General features: G+C 34.0%; 3 protein-coding genes across 4 annotated transcripts; all 3 read left to right on the top strand.

Moving 5' to 3' along the window:
* The first annotated feature begins 321 nt into the window (after positions 1 to 321).
* LOC142642734 (uncharacterized) lies at positions 322 to 2,195 on the top strand. The gene has a single exon (XM_075817153.1). It carries the CDS (start codon positions 828 to 830, stop codon positions 1,593 to 1,595), a length of 768 nt encoding a protein of 255 aa, XP_075673268.1. The 5' UTR covers positions 322 to 827; the 3' UTR covers positions 1,596 to 2,195.
* A 3,263-nt stretch (positions 2,196 to 5,458) lies between these two features.
* On the top strand, positions 5,459 to 11,031 carry LOC142622620 (ATP-dependent Clp protease proteolytic subunit 6, chloroplastic-like). 2 transcript variants are annotated; one of them, XM_075796136.1, is made up of 7 exons: positions 5,459 to 5,688; positions 7,443 to 7,556; positions 7,673 to 7,707; positions 8,347 to 8,416; positions 8,965 to 9,166; positions 9,297 to 9,362; positions 10,733 to 11,031. In XM_075796136.1, exons 2-7 carry the CDS (start codon positions 7,471 to 7,473, stop codon positions 10,871 to 10,873), a joined length of 600 nt encoding a protein of 199 aa, XP_075652251.1. In that variant the 5' UTR covers positions 5,459 to 5,688; positions 7,443 to 7,470; the 3' UTR covers positions 10,874 to 11,031. The 2 variants fall into 2 exon arrangements, with proteins under 2 accessions (XP_075652251.1, XP_075652250.1); XM_075796135.1 differs by having other exon boundaries at positions 7,673 to 7,734; positions 10,733 to 11,001.
* Positions 11,032 to 11,966: 935 nt separating this feature from the next.
* On the top strand, positions 11,967 to 12,698 carry LOC142628508 (uncharacterized). The gene has a single exon (XM_075802594.1). The coding sequence runs from the start codon at positions 11,967 to 11,969 to the stop codon at positions 12,696 to 12,698; it is 732 nt and encodes a 243-aa protein (XP_075658709.1).
* The last annotated feature ends 5,453 nt before the right edge of the window (positions 12,699 to 18,151 follow it).

Raw genomic sequence — 18,151 nt, 5'->3', positions numbered from 1 at the left:
TCTTATCAAATGTAAAGATAATCAACATCTATAGAAATGTTTATAATTCTTAACAAAACAACAGGCATACTTCCCAACTTGTTTATAAGATATTTTCGTTTCAATAATTAGCCATAAGAGAAACGAAAGTCTCTCTCTCTCTCTCTCTCTCTCTCTCTCTCTCTTAAGAGAGTAAAAAAAAAAGAAAAAAATAATAATTTTGATCACGTTTGTCATTGTCAAATAGTCTCCGTCCACGTCAGCAGCAAGCCAACCTCTTCCAATTTCCAACAAAAGCAGCAGAAAAACTAGGCAGTTTTAACTATAAACCTCAAATGAGGCCGGCTTTTGTTGCTTTAAACTCTCACCACGACTCTATATATCTCCCACTCCCTCAAACACACAAGGCTAAGTCTTAATTTGTGTCTCCTGCCTATATCCGATTATCTTTTTTAGTTTATCAGTCTCAATCACCAACTCGATCGCACACTTCAATCTCATATACATGTATATGTTTTTTCTTCCTAGCTAGGCTAGGACCATAGGTTTCCGAGATTTTCAAGTTTTTCCAGCCTTGGAATTAATGTTCCAAGATGTCAATCGTTTTCTAGAATTCAAAGTTCATTATGGTGTTCTTTTGTGACTGCTGAGACTTTTAATTGTGAGCTTTGTTAGGTTTGAATCTTTTAAATGCTTCTTTTGTTGCAGATAAAACGTCATAGTTTTCATTAACTATTTGTGATTTCAAATACTCCGAAGTGCAAACGTGTGTTTATGTGACAGTTTTTTGCAATTCAGACTATTGGGTTTCAGTCAATTGTTTTTGCTTTCTTCCAAGGTTTTCAGAAATGGCTGTTGACCTCTACTCTGAAAGTTCTAACATGGGTACGAGTCCTAGAATTTCATTTTCTCATGATTTTTGCCAATCAGATAATATAATACCTGTTGAACAACACCCTCTCCGATCAAACTCGACCGGTTTGAGTTCTGGTATAGATTTTGACTTCTGTGTTCGTGAGAGTTTCGAGCAAGAATCTTCGTCTGCAGACGAGCTTTTCTCTGACGGGAAAATTGTTCCTGCCGAAATCAAGAAAAAGGTCGCTCGCACAAAGCAAATAGATCAGTATGTGTCTCATCCACCATTGCCACCACCACGTAGTATGAGTGATAGTAGTACTACAAAGCAAGAGAGCGCCAAAGAGAGCTCCAAAGAAAGCAAGGGATCGAGTAATGAAGCCGATGGGAAGCAAAGTTCTAAGTCCTTTTGGCGGTTCAAGCGAAGTAGTAGCTCTGGTAGTGGATATGGAAGGAGCTTATGCCCTTTGCCACCACTTTTATCAAGGAGCAATTCAACGGGGTCTGTACCAAATGCTAAGCGAGCCCCATTTTCCAATGATGGTTCAAATTCTAAGCAGAGTTCTCACAAACATTCATCAATGAAAGCATCACAATCTTCAGCTTCATCTAGTTACTTAAAGCCTCCATTGAAGAAAGGTAGTCATGGATCTTATGGAAATGGTGTTCCGATTAGTCCTGTTTTGAATGTTCATTCAGCGAATCTATTTGGATTAGGTTCAATGTTCTCGAGTGGCAAAGATAAGAATAAGAAAAAGTGATTGATTTTTGCTCTAATGAGATAATAATTCATGTCTAATTTGCAATTATTGTGGATTGAGTCTTTTTTTTTTTACTAGATGTTTCTTGATATTCCATGTGATTAAGAAGTTATAATATGTTTGGAAAGTGGAAGAGTAAAGGGTTTGTTTGTATCAAGAAGACAAAATGAAGAGGTGCTTGAAGGAAGGGACAAGGAATGGCATAATTCAAAGGCACATGCTTTGGACACAAGATGACAGGTAACCGTTGCTTTCATGGCTGTCCCATGTTGTTCTTCTTTATATGCTTTTGGTCTTTGCTCACACATGGTGCACATAGTTTGATTTTAGTTCTCTTATCTCTTACTCTTTTACAGAAAGAGTAAAAAGACTAAGAGTAATTCAGCGAAAAAAAAGATTAAGAGTAGGTAGGTTTTTTACTTTTTTTTTTTTAAGCTAAGGAGATTAGGTAGTTGGTTGATGGTTGTTCATGTATGTGAGTGAAGTTTGAAATTTTCTTTGAATTATTGATTGGGAGAGCTTATGAATTGCTTTTTCATCTCTGTTGTACTTGTTTGAAAACTGATCAATGTATTAAAGATAAGGACCTTTTTCCTGACTGATTTGCTGTTTTAAGCAGTGTATTATTATTGTCTAACTAGAACTTGTTATTTCCGCTTCACCCTCTCCCACATGTTGCGAAATAATGTCACCTTTTGTAGTATCCAAATACTTTAGCCCATAAAAAAGTCACTGACTTCTATGTTTGTTATTCAGAAAAAGGAAAGGACTTTTATGTTTGTTTCTGCATCATCTAGACCCACAAATATTTCAAAGAAGATCCCAAAATTCTACTGGTAAACTAAATTTGACATTTAGGTTGGAAAACCTCTTTGGAAATAACTAAATTCATTTACTAAACAATAGTGTAGATGTAATGAATTCTTTGTAAATAACTAAATTCACTTACTAGATTCTTTGGTGTTGATTCAATTTTCAGGTTATGAAAAAGATAGAAGTAATCGAATTTCAAGTTTTTTTTTTTTTTGTTGTTGTAAATATGATAAAATTTGACTCTATGACTTCTGTTCTTTAAGAATTACTATTTATCATCAAGCCAATACTTCATAATTGATTTCTTTTTATTGGGTATATATGTAAGTGAAGTCTCACGTTAAATAATAACCAACAAAAATTAGTGATTAAATATAATTAGGTCCAGTGGATTCTAACTAGCTCAACTTGTAAAGTTTCTAATGGTTGAATAAGAGATCTGGGGTTTAATCCCCGCCTATACCAAAAACTGATTGGTGTTTTAGTTTGATGATAAAAAGCTATCATGAGGAGCGGACGTCAAAAGTTGAAACTCTAAAAAAATATATATAAAAGGTTTAAACTTATTAGCTTAAACTTTTAAGCTATGTGGTGTTTTTATATCTTATATAAATTACTCAACATTTTTTCCCAACTTTATTAAGTTTTTGGGTCACGTGGAGTCCAAAGTAATCTTTTCCCCCACTTTTTTTTTTTGGGAAATATACACACAAAGAGATTATAGAGTGTAGACATACACTTGGAAGGATGGGTGGTTTGGAAAGACTTGATAATCATGTGACCTGCTCTAGGACAACAGGTCCCCCTTGCTTCATGGTTGCACCATCTTATGTTGCATTTATTTCTTTAAAATTAAAATCCTTACTTCAGCTGTTACTTAATTCCAGCTGCCATCCGATATATGTGCTCATTTTCTGACCAGTTTTTGTTAGGCTTCAATTACTCTTGCAAAATCAGGGGGCATAATAGTTGGTTTAGGTACACACACATGTTCTCGTGTACATGGTGAGGGCACGACTATCTTTTTCTTAATCCTCTCTTCCTTTGTTATGGACACGTACAAAAACCTCCTAGTTCTATCCCTCGCATCATTCTGTTATCTGCATTGGAAGATTAAAACGTGCTAGTCCTACTAGTACCATATGTTTATGGATGATTTCATCCCCCAAAAAAAAAATGTTAATGGGATGAATCAATTAATAATTAGTTGGACTAATGCTTCAAACCAATAATAAACACATCTTCTTCCCAAAATAATAATAATAATAATAAACACATCTGATGTTGGTAACTAGTTCGCTAAAAGATGGTCTTGCAGTTGACAAAGCATAACATCTCAATATTTGCATTCTCCATTGTAGGCTAGCACAGTTTGTAAGTGATATGTATACAATTAATCATGGGGAGATGACTATGATTAATGGGGGGAAAAATGGTAAAAATTTAAAAACAGTGTTATTTGAAAGAAGAAAAAGATAGGATCCTGCAGTATGATAATGGATCACAGTGTAATAGCGATAGCTCAAAATACTAAGATAGATTATGAAAATAATTTGGGCTTAAAAAAGACATAAAAATAATAATAATAAGAATGAAAGAAACCAACCAAAAAAAGGAAGAAGACACAAACACGTCAAGAATTACATGGTTCAACAATAGCCTACATCCATGGGTAATAAGTGATTAATTTACTATATCAAAAGCAGATTACAAAGTGTTTACACACTCAAAGAAACACTCACAAATAATAAAGATGGTGTAAATAAATTCTCACATAACCCAAAGCCCTAATACACACAAATAGTGTTTTTTCACAAATAAAAAGAGGAAAGGGGGAAAAAAAAATCTCTTAGGGCTCTCTCAAGCTAATCCAAAGATTCTCCTCAAGTGGGAGAACTTTTGAGCCAAAACCACCAAATTCTTTGTTGTATAGTCTATTTATAATACTACAATACCTATTCTTTGGTGGACAATGAATACCTTTCTTGGTTGACAATGAATGCTCTTCATAATAAATAAGAAGTACATTTCTAAGTGGACAAGGAATACATTTCCTTAGTGGACAAGGATTCAAGTAATATGTACACTTTTCTTTCACACCAAAAAACCCAAACCAAATCAAATTTGAAATTTCAACTTAATACAAAAGGCAAGAATCACAAATTGAGTCAAATTCTACAACAATTCTCCAACTTGGCAAAATTTGTAGACTACACAAAACATAATCAAATCCTCTCCACGTTGGTGAAACTTCTCTCAAGCCATAAATGAATGTTTTAAGTGCCGAAACCAAATTAGAGCTCATTCAAAGAGAAAGTGCAAATCAACCCAAGCTACCTCCAAATACGCTAAGAGATGATATGAGTGTGTAAATACTTTGTAATCTCTTTTTAATATAGTAAATTCATCCATGATTACCATGGATATAAGCTATTGTCAAACCACATTAGTTTGTGTCTATTTTTCAGTTGGGTTGGTTTCTTTCATTCCTATTATTTGTTTTGGATTTTTCTCAAGCCAAAATTATTTTCACAATCAAATTAGATAATTTGAGCATCCACTGTTTTACAACATGGTACAAGTCATAAAAATAATATTAATAGAAAAAAAAAATTATTTTCGTATAAATAGAATTGCACTACAAAAAACGCGCTTTTGGGCCGCGTTTTTTAGCCGCGTTTTTGTAAAACGCAGCTACAGACAGGGGTTTTGAACTGCGTTCATGAAAAACGCAGCTCCAGGAAACACGTATAGCCGCGTTTAGAAAACGCGGCTATAGACCCGCACTGAAGCTGCGTTCTTTGGTGTTGAGGCTGCGTTTGGCTGGTAGGATTTTAGCCGCGTTTTTAGAAACGCGGCTCTAGGGTTTTTTTTTTTTTTTTTTTCTCATTATTTCTGGAGCCGCGTTTAAGAAACGCAGCTCCAGACATGTTGAAGCTGCGTTTCATTAAACGCAGCTCCTAAATGTTGAAGCTGCGTTTAATCAAACGCGGCTTCAACATTTAGTATAAAAAAAAATAAAAAAAATAAAAACCTAAATCATCCCTAAATCAAATCGCAAAAAAAAACCTAAATCATCTCCTAGCCTCCATCGACTCCTTCCTGCTCTCTCTCACTCACCTGCCCAAACCCAAACTCTCTCTCATTTCGAAGCTCTTCTTCGGCCTCACCGACTCCTCCTCTTCCAAACCCAACCCATCCAACGGCCTCCCTCGTCTTTCAATCTCCGTCGTCGATTGGCCTCGCTTTCAAGTTCGCCGAGTTGGAATGCGTCTCCAAGGTTGGTTCTCTTCTATCCTTTAACGACTCTCTTTTTCTTTTTTTACCCAAAACCAAAAAGAGTTTATGTTGATTTCAGTTATTGATTAATCAATTGAAGCAAATTGTTTTTTAACTTTTTAATGTTATGATTATGAACACGGAACTGAATCTAAACACAACATATATGTTCTTCTTGCTTGGATTGTGATTATAAGGGAAGCAGTTAATTTTTTTATAGTGAGTGTTTAACATTTTGATCATGCTTTGATTTGGGTCATCAAATACATGATTTTTAACCTGCAAAAAATAATTCTTGTTTCACTGATAGATTGTTAGGCTAGTTTTTGAATAAATCATATCTAGTTTTTCTCACTGATAGATATATAGCTTGAATAAGGAGGGTGAAAAATCTTATTATTGAGTGAAATTTCACTTTACAGGTTGGTTTCCTCAAAAAAAGCGAAATGCTTATCTCCTATGTTGTAATTCTGCCATTAGTGAGGTGCCACAAATAGATTATGAACATTGAAACAGAACATCCTTTCTATACTTTGTTATATGTTGGACACATGAAAATGTTAATAAGCTTACAATTTAATTGAAAATATTTTATGTAAATAATGAGGTTCACACATTTATAAATTTCTAGGACAACACTAAGTCATATTTGCTCTGTGATTTATTCATTTTGAGAGAGAGAGAGAGATAGCATGTGTGTGTGTGTGTCTGATATTGTGTGTTAAGGGTAGTTTTAAAGCCATGATAGGCAGTCTTCGTATTCTTTAGTGACTTTCTAAGATTTCTGACAGTCATGGATGAGGTAATACTAGTTTTTGATTGCCATGTTCACCCACCATCTTTTGTTTGTCAACGTTGCTTGGCCTCATGGCCATATTCCAATTTACCACTTCTACTTTCAGATAATGGGGGAAGGGTGAGGGACTATCACTCAAACCCACAATATTTCGTTATAGTTGTTACTTGTTACTTACCACTAGGTCAATCTATATCTGAGCTTTCCTATTTAAAAAAAAAGTATTTGGCTTTCCATGTCATTATTAGTTGTGAAATACCTTTATTGCTAATTGGAATCCTATTCCTTTATTGGTATCTTTAGCAAGTATAGATTAGGGCAATGACATTTTAGTCTAAAGTTTGTATTTATCTTTTAAAAGCTGTGCGATTATGACTACTTCATTGTTTTGGCATGATGCTTCATTACCACTTCTTGATGATGCCTCTATATAGCGTGATTAGCTATTTACTAGTACAAGTGATTCAATGATCGTAGAAAGTCAAGCACTTAGCATCATAACTCACATAGGTACCTATTGAAGCAATTTCCAACGAAAATTGACTTTAGATCAAATATTCCATTACTTCCGTGTTATACTTATCTGTTATTTTTAATTTTTGTTATCATGGAGTTCTTTTTTTTTTTTCAACGTGTTTAGTTTCCCTTCAAACTTCACTTCTTTCCACTTGATAATTTGGACTAAATTTAAAAATTTAAAAGTGTGTTAACCATAATGTTGTTTGAAGTTTTAAATGACATGACAATCTTTATACGATTAGATTTAAAAGATAAAATATTAACCGTAAAATAAATAAAATGAAAATAATCTTGTTCCTCTTTTACTTGTATATTGATAATTTGATCATAATTCTTTTAATTTTTTATTTTCTTTCAAAAGAACTAGTTGAGGAATTTTTGTCATAGATAATAGGATTTGACCTTGGCAACATTTTCATAATTATTATTATTATCACTAGGTAAAGCCTCTGCCTCTCTGGGTGCAAAATGGTAGCTTCAGCTATCTCTGTGCCTTTAAGCTTCTCAATTGCTTCTCGTAACAGAACCTCGTCCATTCCTTTGTTTTCTCGCAGGTATATATATTCATATATGTTGATGTTAATTTTTAAAATTTTATTCACCTCAAACTCTAATTTTTTACTTGCTGTTTATCAATTCTGGAATTGCATTTTCGTTAAAATTTTTACAGAAACTCAACGAGGTCGATAGTCTCTGCCTTGCCAGGTCCATACTCTGATTCTTTAACACTTGGTAATATTCTTTTTTTTTTTTTTCATTTTCTACTTTAAATTCCACGAGTTTTAAATTACTGTTTGAGATTATTGTAGGAAAGTCAAAGAATTTTCTGCATTTTAAGTAGCAAAGGTCAAGCTAAAACTAGATTTGGGGATGACCCAGTTGTTTTTTTGAGTTTAGTTGTACTTAGGAACAGTTTATTTGAGTTCAATGCCCCTAATTTGATTGAAAATTTTGTCTTGGTCTGAGCCAATTCCATCTGATTTCTTAATTACCTTAATTAATCATGCTAAAACTAGAATTGGGGATGACCCAGGGCTTTTTTTCAGCTTATTTGAACTTAGGAACAGTTTATTTGAGTTCAATGCCCCTAATTTGATTGGAAATTTTGTCTGCGTCTGAGCCAATTCCATCTGATTTCTTAATTACCTTAATTAATAATGCTAAAACTAGATTTGGGGATGACCCAGTTGTCTTTTTGAGTTTAGTTGTACTTTTGACAAGTTTATTTGAGTTCAATGCCCCTAATTTGATTGAAAAGTATGGCCTTGTCTGAGCCAATTCCATCTGATTTCTTAATTAATGATTCCCATGATTTGTAATATGTAAGGTAATTGTTGTGTACAGGCTTATCCAGTAAAACTTGTTGGTTACCTAGTAAGCATGAAGAGAAGGATTTTCCTGGTACCAGTACAAGGTGAACTGCTTGTGCCCTTTTTCGCTTAAAGTACTTAGTGTACTCCTTTTCCTCCCCTTCTATTTGTGTGTGTGTGTGTGTGTGTGTGTGTGTGTGTGTGTGTTATGTGCTGGTGTTGTCTATAATCATTTATTGTAGTGACTGTATATGGCTTTTTGAGTGATCACTTCCTTTGGAGAGTATTGCACTTAGAGGTTTTCTTTTTTCTTTTTTGCAGTGCCATGATTATATTACATCCATTATCCATATGATAGAAAATTAGAAGTTTTTAAAAATTGACAAGGACAGGTAGGAATTGGTTTGAGGAAAAAGCATTGCAGCTGGGCCACATTTGTGTTTATTTATCTTCACAAATTCATTAGGAAACAGGTTACATATACCTGTGTTATACTTCGGCTTCCTGAAAGATCCCAATTATAGTTATAGATGTTTGATCTGGTTCTATGTTTTTTGCTTCTCTGATTTAATCAATTCATGGAATAATTTTCTTAAAAAAAAAAAACCATTTAATGGAATAATTAGCTACTTAAACTGTTTTTGATGTACAGTTATGATGCAATAGAAGCCAGAAAGGGGAATCCACCTGTAATGCCAGCTGTGATGACCCCAGGAGGGCTTTTGGATCCCTCATCGGTGTTATTCAGGAATCGCATAATCTTCATTGGGCAGCCAGTCAACTCACAGGTGGCTCAGCGAGTCATATCGCAGCTTGTGACTCTGGCAACCATTGATGAGGATGCAGATATTTTGGTGTGGCTATGTGTTGACAGTGTTATTTTGTTTTTTCAATTTCAGAATCAATGTGTTGGGGCTGTGAGATCAAAATTCTAAGATAAAGATAATTCTTTACAGTTTATGACATAGTCCTGTACCCTCTCAGGTGTATTTGAACTGCCCTGGTGGAAGTACGTACTCTGTGCTGGCAATATATGATTGCATGTCTTGGGTAAGATTTAAATCATTTTTTGATGATTTCTTTGCTCTCCTTTTCTTAATTAATTCTTGCTGCCTTTGTATATTAGTTACTTTATCTTTCCACTCTGGTATTAATATTGAACTTAAAAGGTGAGAACAAATATTGACTAAATTTAAATATTATATATGAGTGCCTCTGGCCAATGACCCAATGTGTTCTGGCTCAAAAGGCACTCCTTAGCCCACAAGAGTGGGTGGAAGGTGATGTTTGTGGGCTTAGATCATATTGACTGTGTGTTTCACATACCAATAAACAAAAAACACAATATCTGAGTGTCTCCTTATATGAAATGATTGTGACTATAAGCCTTAAAAAAGCCATTATCTCCAATCTAAAATTGATAAGTACAAATCAATCACATGGTTTATTTTATTTTATTTTTTTCGCAATAAATCCCAAATGGAACAAGTAATGAGCAGTCATCAGTGACTAAAAATTATTAAATCAGTGATCCTATATAAATGTATCAGGATCCATTTATTAAGACAGCTTAGATATAGAATAGATCTGAATGTGATGCTAGTACTTGCCATTAGGTGGCCTGGCCATCTTCTTCTCCACAATAAACGAATTGGAAAGGAAAAGAACAGGATAAATAGGAGGAGAACCAAATAGAACAAGGATATATAATTAGAGGAGCATGAAGGTAACTAAGATGCCAAATAGATATTAGTGTCGTGCCTGTTTATTCCAGAAAGGCTTAACCATTTTACTAACTAAACATAAATGAACTTGAACGGAGTAAAATGAACATTTGGAAAGGAAAACTAAAGAAAGAAGATTACTAAGGAAACAAAAAGATATGTTGTCTCTGTCTCTCACTCTCTGGCTTATTTTTACTGTACTTTATTTTTATTTTACTTATTTATAATGGGACATTTGCAAAGATTTTGGGGGACATCTGATTGGGCTGATAATGTTTGTGTGTTTGTAACTCTATTTGGATATTTTTCAGAGTGCTAAAAGAGGTCATGATATCTGTAGTGTATAGATTAACTGCAAATATCATCTGCATGTAATCTGTAAAAAGTTACTTGACAGTCTTCCTTCCCTTCTACTAATATGATCCTGTTAGGCTTAGCTGTTTGTCTTCTGTGTTCTCGGGAGAAACAAGCACATTGAGACCTGCTTTTTTTCCTAGTCATCAGTAGATTATACAATTAGCGTTAGATGTTATATGGGTACTTGTAAAGGCATGTACTCCATCTTCCACTTGTGTGCATTATACTTTGTAAACATCCATCTTTCTTTCTTTTTTTTTTCTTTTTGAATATTTTTTTAAAAAAGGTCTTCAATTTCTTACTTTGGAAGCATTTATTGACTAATGTTTTCATATTAAGCCCAAGGTTAGCACGGTATGTTTTGGAGTAGCAACAAGCCAAGGCGCACTTCTTCTTGCTGGTGGAGAAAAGGGAATGCGCTATGCAATGCCAAATGCACGTATTATGATACATCAACCACAGAGTGGATGTGGGGTATGAATTTCCTTTTGGTGGAGTTTGCTGCATTTTATGAAAGGATTAGATTACAAGTCTGTAACAAATTCTGGTATTATCTGTGCAAACAAATTATATTAAAGTACCATCTTTGGAGTCAGCTAATGATGCTTATTAAATTTCATTCATTGAAGTCTTTCATAGAAATTTGTTGCTAAACCCCTCAAGTCATCCTTGGATTAGATCCTCCCTCCACTGGTGGTTTCTAGTAGCTAGCTAAATCTTCTGTGCATAATAACATTTGGTTTGACAAGCTACTTTTGAAGATGTTATAGGCTTCTCAGCTGACAGAGGGCTATAGCCGCGTTTTTTATAAACGCGGCTATAGTTCTAAGTTTCTCAGCTGACAGAGGGCTATAGCCGCATTTTTCATAAACGCGGCTATAGTCCACAGCCTATAACCACGTTAATAACCGCGGCTCAATGGGGTCTATAGCCGCGTTTTTTAAAAACGCGGCTATAGACCCGAAGCCTATACCCGTGGTTCAAAAACGCAGCTTCAGGCTTGAGCTGTAGCCGCGGTTATAAAAACGCGGCTACAGACCCGCAGGGTCTGTTGCTGCGCCGCTTAGGCCTGGGTTGTAAACGCGGCCATAGAAAACGCGGCTATAGGTTATACCCGCGTTTTCGGGGTCTATAGCCGCGTTTTTGAAACGCGGCTATAGACCCCGTTTTTTGTAGTGTTGTCAGCAGAAACGAAAGGGACTACCATTACAACCCCTCATGCCCCACACCATAAGCATAGTGTCATGCAACTTTTTTGGCAACAATAGAAGACTTGGTCTATCCTGATACAATTCAAAACTGTTCTGTACAATGGAAGTGAAGTGATGTACAATAAGGACTGGTCAAAAACAAAAAGGTTCACAAGTCTTTGAATTTATCAACTTGGGTTCCACTTTCGTTCAACAGTTGCTTGCTTTATCCATAATTCAAACTTCCATGCAATTCCTATGAATGCTAAGACTTCAAGTCAACTCCTTGCTTGTTAGGTTTGGATATACTTTCTCTTTATGACCATAAAATCACGCTGACAACTTTTACCTCTGGCCATTGAGCTCCTCCTGAAAATCCCAGCATGGATTCTAGTCCTAGAATTTCATTTTCTCATGATCTTTACCTATCAGATGTCATGCCCATACAGCAACAACTTTCTCTTCCATTAGACTCATCAGGATTGAGTTCTAGCACTGATTTCAATTTTTGCATTTCTGAAAACTTCCATCAAGAACCATCATCAGCTGATGAGCTTTTCGTCGATGGAAAGCTTCTTCCTATAAAAATCAAAGAAAAGAATTTCTCGAATAAACAAATGTATCATTCTGTCCCAGTACCACCACTGCTTGTTCTTCATGATGATCATGCAACTAGTATTGAAGGCCTGAATAAGGATAATTCAGAAGAAACCAAGATTAGTACTAGTCATAAAGAAGCAAATGAGAGGCAAGGTTCATGGAGATTCAAGCTGTGTTCCAGTGTGAATTTTACAACTGTATGCAAGCATGCTTTTTGTTTATTGCCACTTTTTTTGCGAAGCAACTCAACTGGAACTACAGCAAATGTTAAGCCAGTGCCAGTGTTACAAAAAGGTCATCATCATAAGCAGTATTGGCAGAAAACTTCACTGGTATCAACAATAAAGCCTTCACAATCTCCTTCCTCAATTGGTTATCAAAATCCTCCACTGAAGAAGGGTTATGGATCATATGGCAATGGTCTTGGAGTCAGTCCAATTCTGAATTTTCAGTTGCCCCATTTTTGTTTAGGTTCAATAATTTTTTGTGGCAAATATAAGAACAAGAGAATGTGATTAAGATTCGGGTGAAATTTTAATTTCTAGTATAGTTGCATGTTTCCTAAGCTAATTATTTTACAAACCTCCTTTAGTTGCTCAGAAGACTGAGTTTTTTTTTTTTTTTTTTTTTTCCATTTCAGACTTTTAACTTTTGTTCATTTTACAAATGTAGTTCTTTTAGTTAAGTCCACCAAAACAACATTATTTTGGGAAGTATTAAAAATAAATAAATAACTGATGGCAAGATAAGATGGAACTAGACAAAAATATTGATTATATTGAAAACATATTAAAACTGAAGGTCTGAAATAAAAGAAAGATAAGACTTTTTTTTTTTTTTTGAGGAACAAAGAAAGATAAGACTTAATATATAGAGTTCAAATTAAAACAGGTTAAAGTAAGAATATAATTTGTAATTAATTTGAACCTTTTTGTTTTCTTCTAGAATTAGAAAGCGAACTATATATACAAGCTATTTTTATATGTAGGCCTAGTTAGCTGGTGAAATTCTTTGTAACAAAGAATTTTTAGTTACAGAAATTTTGAGTCTCGTGTACATTTTCTAGGCTACCAGATATAGCCATGATATGGTTCATGTGTTAAACCTTAAATGGAAAAAGCATTTGAGGGCTAGGAAAGAGAATTGAGAGTGCATATTGTAAATCCTGTGCGTGGTATAGATAATGTTGGAAATTGATATGACTATACATGTACAAACGGGAGATGTTAGAATTATTGCGTCAAACCAAACTCAAAGAGAGTATACCCAATAGTGGGCCCAATTCAGCCTATTACTAAAGGCTGTGAAAATTAATAAACTTTGTGGTGTTGTAAAGAACAACGCAAAAAGAAACATCTTTCTCTCATTGAGCATTTAGGCTGTGAATATTGCGTGTTTTATTCTGGTACAAAAACACTCGGTTGAGGTTCGTTCAATGTATAATACAAATCTTGGGAGACAGGTTTTCAACAAGGGATGATATAATTGAAGACTGATGATGCTCTGGAGTACAAAACTTGACAGGCAACTATTGCTTTCATGGTTGTCTTCATTTTGGTGTTTTTCTCACACATGTTGAATATACTCTGATTTTGGTTCCCTTTTTCTCCTACATTATGCGAGTAATATATACTAGGGAGTCCAGGACAGATTGCGACTTGTCATCAACTTCGAGGATGTGAAGTATTCTCAAATTTTGGTTAAGAGAAAATGATCAGTTGCTTTTCGTTTTTGGTTTCTGTTACGTGATTAAACAAACTAGTTGGTTGTAACAAGATTTATATGTTGTGAAGTTGCTCCTCCAACTCCGACTAATTTGCTATTTAATATCAGGTCAACTATGAACTACCCAACTATGACACCCCTTTTTACCATATTAGAACTACGAGTACCTTCTGTTAGGTTTTTTTAGTGGTGGCTAATTTCATGACATTTTCTTCGTAATACATTTCAAGTTTATTGACTCATTCCATGATACTTGTTCAATTGATTATACACTTTAACCGTATTTTGATCGCAACTCGGTTAATTGAGAATTGTAAAAACAGTATTCTTACGTGTTTTAATAAGTCAATTGTTGCCTTGACTTTTGTGCTCTACATGCCAAAATAATAAAAGGGCTTATTGTTGGACAACTTCAAGATAGGTTTAGAAAACTTTGCCATGCACATCAAAGAAAGAAAATATAAACTTGGATTTCACCGATCCGTGAGTTTAGAAGGTCAATCTTAATTCAATGTTTTTGTATGGTGATCAAGAAAGCTAATGCCACATAGCTCATTTTCGATACATTGTTGCGGAGGTTAAGATGAGCATTATTAGTTGGGCTTATCATGAGCAAAAACACGATTCATGAAAGCATACATAATAGAAGAGTTCAAATTAGATCTAAACCTGATTAGGGGGTTACGTAAGTAAGTTTACCTCTTGAGTTGAGTCTAAACTCTAGAGCCAAGGGTTTGTCTCAGATGGTAAACTTTCATTTCATTAGTAAATATCTTTGTTGGAGTAAGGGTACCTTGTAGTGGTTTTTTCTTTGAATGTTATCTATCAGTTTTGTGCTTATTACATAATATTTATTACATTACGTTATATGGTGACTTGCTAGTTTGTGGTATTTAAATTGTTAAAATCTTGATCACATAAATTGATAATTGCCATAACTTGATTAATCTTTTACCTAATAAACTAAGGGTTCAAAACAAGTCTTGTCACGTGTCTCTCTTTCTCTCTCTCCAAACCCAAAACCAATTTCAATCTCTCTCTTTCTCTCTCTCTCTCTCTCTCTCCATAACCCCAAAACCAATTCTAATTCCGAAACCCTTACAAGACCCACCACCAAATCATTGAAATTGGCTTATCTCGGTAGGATTTTATGTAAATATTTTGTGGTTAGAGAGTTGGGTAAAATGGAGAGTTCATGAGAAAGATGAGGGTATTTTAGAGATACAAGGCAAAAACTCCTACAGTAATTTTATTGTGTTGTAGGTTGTAGCTTAACGAGTGCAATACCAAAAATTCAAATTGAATTGTGTTATTAAATTCACACTTGCTTGTGTCTCACTTTACAGAACTCCGGTTTGTTTGGTTTTGGGCCTTGGGCTGAAAGTTCTATAACCGTATGGATCTTGCCAGCTCTAACCCTCGCCTATTGCAAAACATCCGTCTCTCTCATTTAACGGCTCCACACTCCTCTGAATCCCAGCTTTAGAATTCCAAAGCTTTGAGGATATATATTTTTGAATTTGACTAGATGAGTGCTTTGAATTCACTTCTCCTTTCTATATTATTCCTAAATACTCCTATTATTTTGTTGTCAATTTATTATACAATACCAACTATTTTATTTATACAGAGCAAAATCCCTTCAACGTCTTAGGTTAAGTGATAAATGATAAATGTGATAGACAATCATTTAGCCAAAAATATATATTTTTATTGTGATTTTATTTTTATGAACATATATTTATTGTGATAGACCATGACATTATGAAAAAAATTACTTTGTGTATTTGCCAATCAGTGAAATATATGCTAATAAGCCTAATATTAGTTGAAAGGTCATGGATAAGGCGTAGTCCCATCTAGGATGCCTTCATAATGTGATGCGACCCTTTTGGAATATTCAACAACCTTGCTTGGACATGTCCACATTTGACAACTTTTACCGTGGCACGATAATAGACCATGCAAGCAATATATACTAGCTGGTATAATCATATTCCTTAATTGATAATCAACCCATCTGTTTTTTTATGTGTCAAGTCACGGATGGTAAAATAAAAAGATCAAGGAGTCCACTCTAGATTACTTTAGCTCAACTTTTTGTGGGATATAATTAAACTAAAGTAGTATAATCACATCCATGCTCTTTGTTAAGTTGTCTCGTCCTTCCTTATCCTCTTGCACTTCTAATTATACGTGGGGTTCTAAACAAGTCGAGTATTTAAAATTTCGGACTTGTTCATTGAATTTTATTTCAAATACAAGTTAAATTTGAACTAATTATCAAACAAAATTATATGTTTAAGCTCAATTTATTTTTATGTTCAACAAACTTGAGCTTATTCATGAGTTACTTGATTAACTTATTCTTTTCTCATATATAGTAAAATCATGACTAAAATATTTTATTCCTTCACAAATCTATGAATTTTTACTATAAATAGAATGTTTGTATTACCCATAGACTATAAATAATAATTTGATATCATATGAACCTATTCAGAAACTTATAGAATTCAATCTTAAATCTATATAAATATATATATTTAGACAAGTATACATATATAAATATAATACTATATTAGTTAGATCAAGTCTCATGTTCACAAACTTGTTCACGTACACATTATTATATTTGAGCTTGTCTAATTTAATAGTCAAGCCTAAACTTGGGCTTAAGCTTAGCCTATTTTCTAATTAAACGAGCATAAACAATTGTTTTCCTAAGCCAAGCTCTCGAATTGCTCATAAACAAGTTGGTTAGTTTATAACCTAACTATATGCAGAGGCAAGCCCAGGAACAAGATATAATCATGCTCATTGGCAAATAAGAGTAGGAAAAAAAAAATCTCTTTTGGGTAGTCTTTTCTCTAGACAAAACCTGTTGTTCATTCACAAACAAAATTGTTTGTACTAAATGAGTTGAAAATTGCTATTCAAAAAAAAAAAAAAAACAGAAGCTTCTTGTTACATGATTTAGAAATTATAAAACTTCGAATTACATAACTATAACCTGACCTCTTTATCATCTATACTATTATTTAAGATGCTTTCAAATTGTTTAAATTGTGGGCTCTTAATAAAACTCCTAAAGTTTGGGTAAATTAAAATAAAATAAAAAAGTTTTTTTTCCACCATGTTTCTCCATATCTCATCAAATTAGACACCACCTCTCCTTACACTTTTTTTTTTTTTTTGAAATCATATCAACTTGGGTTTATTTTTGATAGTTGAACACATACTGAAAAGGAAAAAGGTGAGAGAGAGAGACAAAAAATGAGAGATATGTTTCTTAAAAAAAAGTAACCTGTTTTTTTTTTTTTAATATAAGAACCTGGGTTTTTTTTTGGTTAGAAAATTGATATGAATACTATTTCAATTTACAAAAGAAATAGAAAAGTCTTTGAAGAGATTAGTATATAATATATTAGAGTGGAAGCCCAGTGGAAAATACAAATAAGATTTTTGTTGTATTTCACTTTTATGTTTAATATCCTTTTAATTATACTATAATTTGATACTAAATTGTCTTTAGACGGTAAATATACTTTAATTTTATACTAAGAGTGTCATTCTAATCACACTCTAATTCATTTTTTGTCAATTATATTTACATTCAAATTCATGCATCTAAACTTAGAAAAATATATATAATGGGCAACTTATTGCTATAGTCTCATATAGTTTGATATGGGTTTGGGGAATATGGCTTTTGGTTTAAACCTGCTACAGTAAGTTGGTTCAGTTTCTTACTTCTAATGCTTCTCCACCACCATTCGATTCTTATGGACGATAGCAAGAGATTCCTCTCCTACACAGGGCAGGTTTTGATCAGCAGAGCCACGTTTATGTGTGGATAACTTCCATTTTCATCCTGATCAGTCCCTGACAGATGAGGTGTGTAGACAGGCAAAAAAGGTTTTGATTTTTGGACATTCAACACATGACTCCTACGGCTGAGTCAGTCTGCTGTCTCGTGACTCGTCATTCTAGTCAGGTTGAAAGTTATTCAAATGGACCTCGCTTGCAGGTACAATTCAACTAGGTTTTGATCCGCTACTTTTTCTTTCTTTCTTTTTTCTTTTTTATGGAACAAGGTATTGAGCTACTACACAATTTGTTTCGTCACATTCTTATGGGAAACTGGAAATGGCATGGAAAAATGCTTCCCAACTCTAGCAATTTTGTTGTTTCAGTTCCCTTTTTAGAGCATCTCTGGTAAGACCAAAGAATAAGAGGAGCA

This window comes from Castanea sativa, chromosome 1 (genome assembly GCF_040712315.1).
Source record: "Castanea sativa cultivar Marrone di Chiusa Pesio chromosome 1, ASM4071231v1".
In the NCBI taxonomy this organism is placed as follows: Eukaryota; Viridiplantae; Streptophyta; class Magnoliopsida; order Fagales; family Fagaceae; genus Castanea; species Castanea sativa.
The sequence above is the reverse complement of the archived record's forward strand: the minus strand, read 5'-3'. Positions and strand labels throughout refer to the sequence as shown.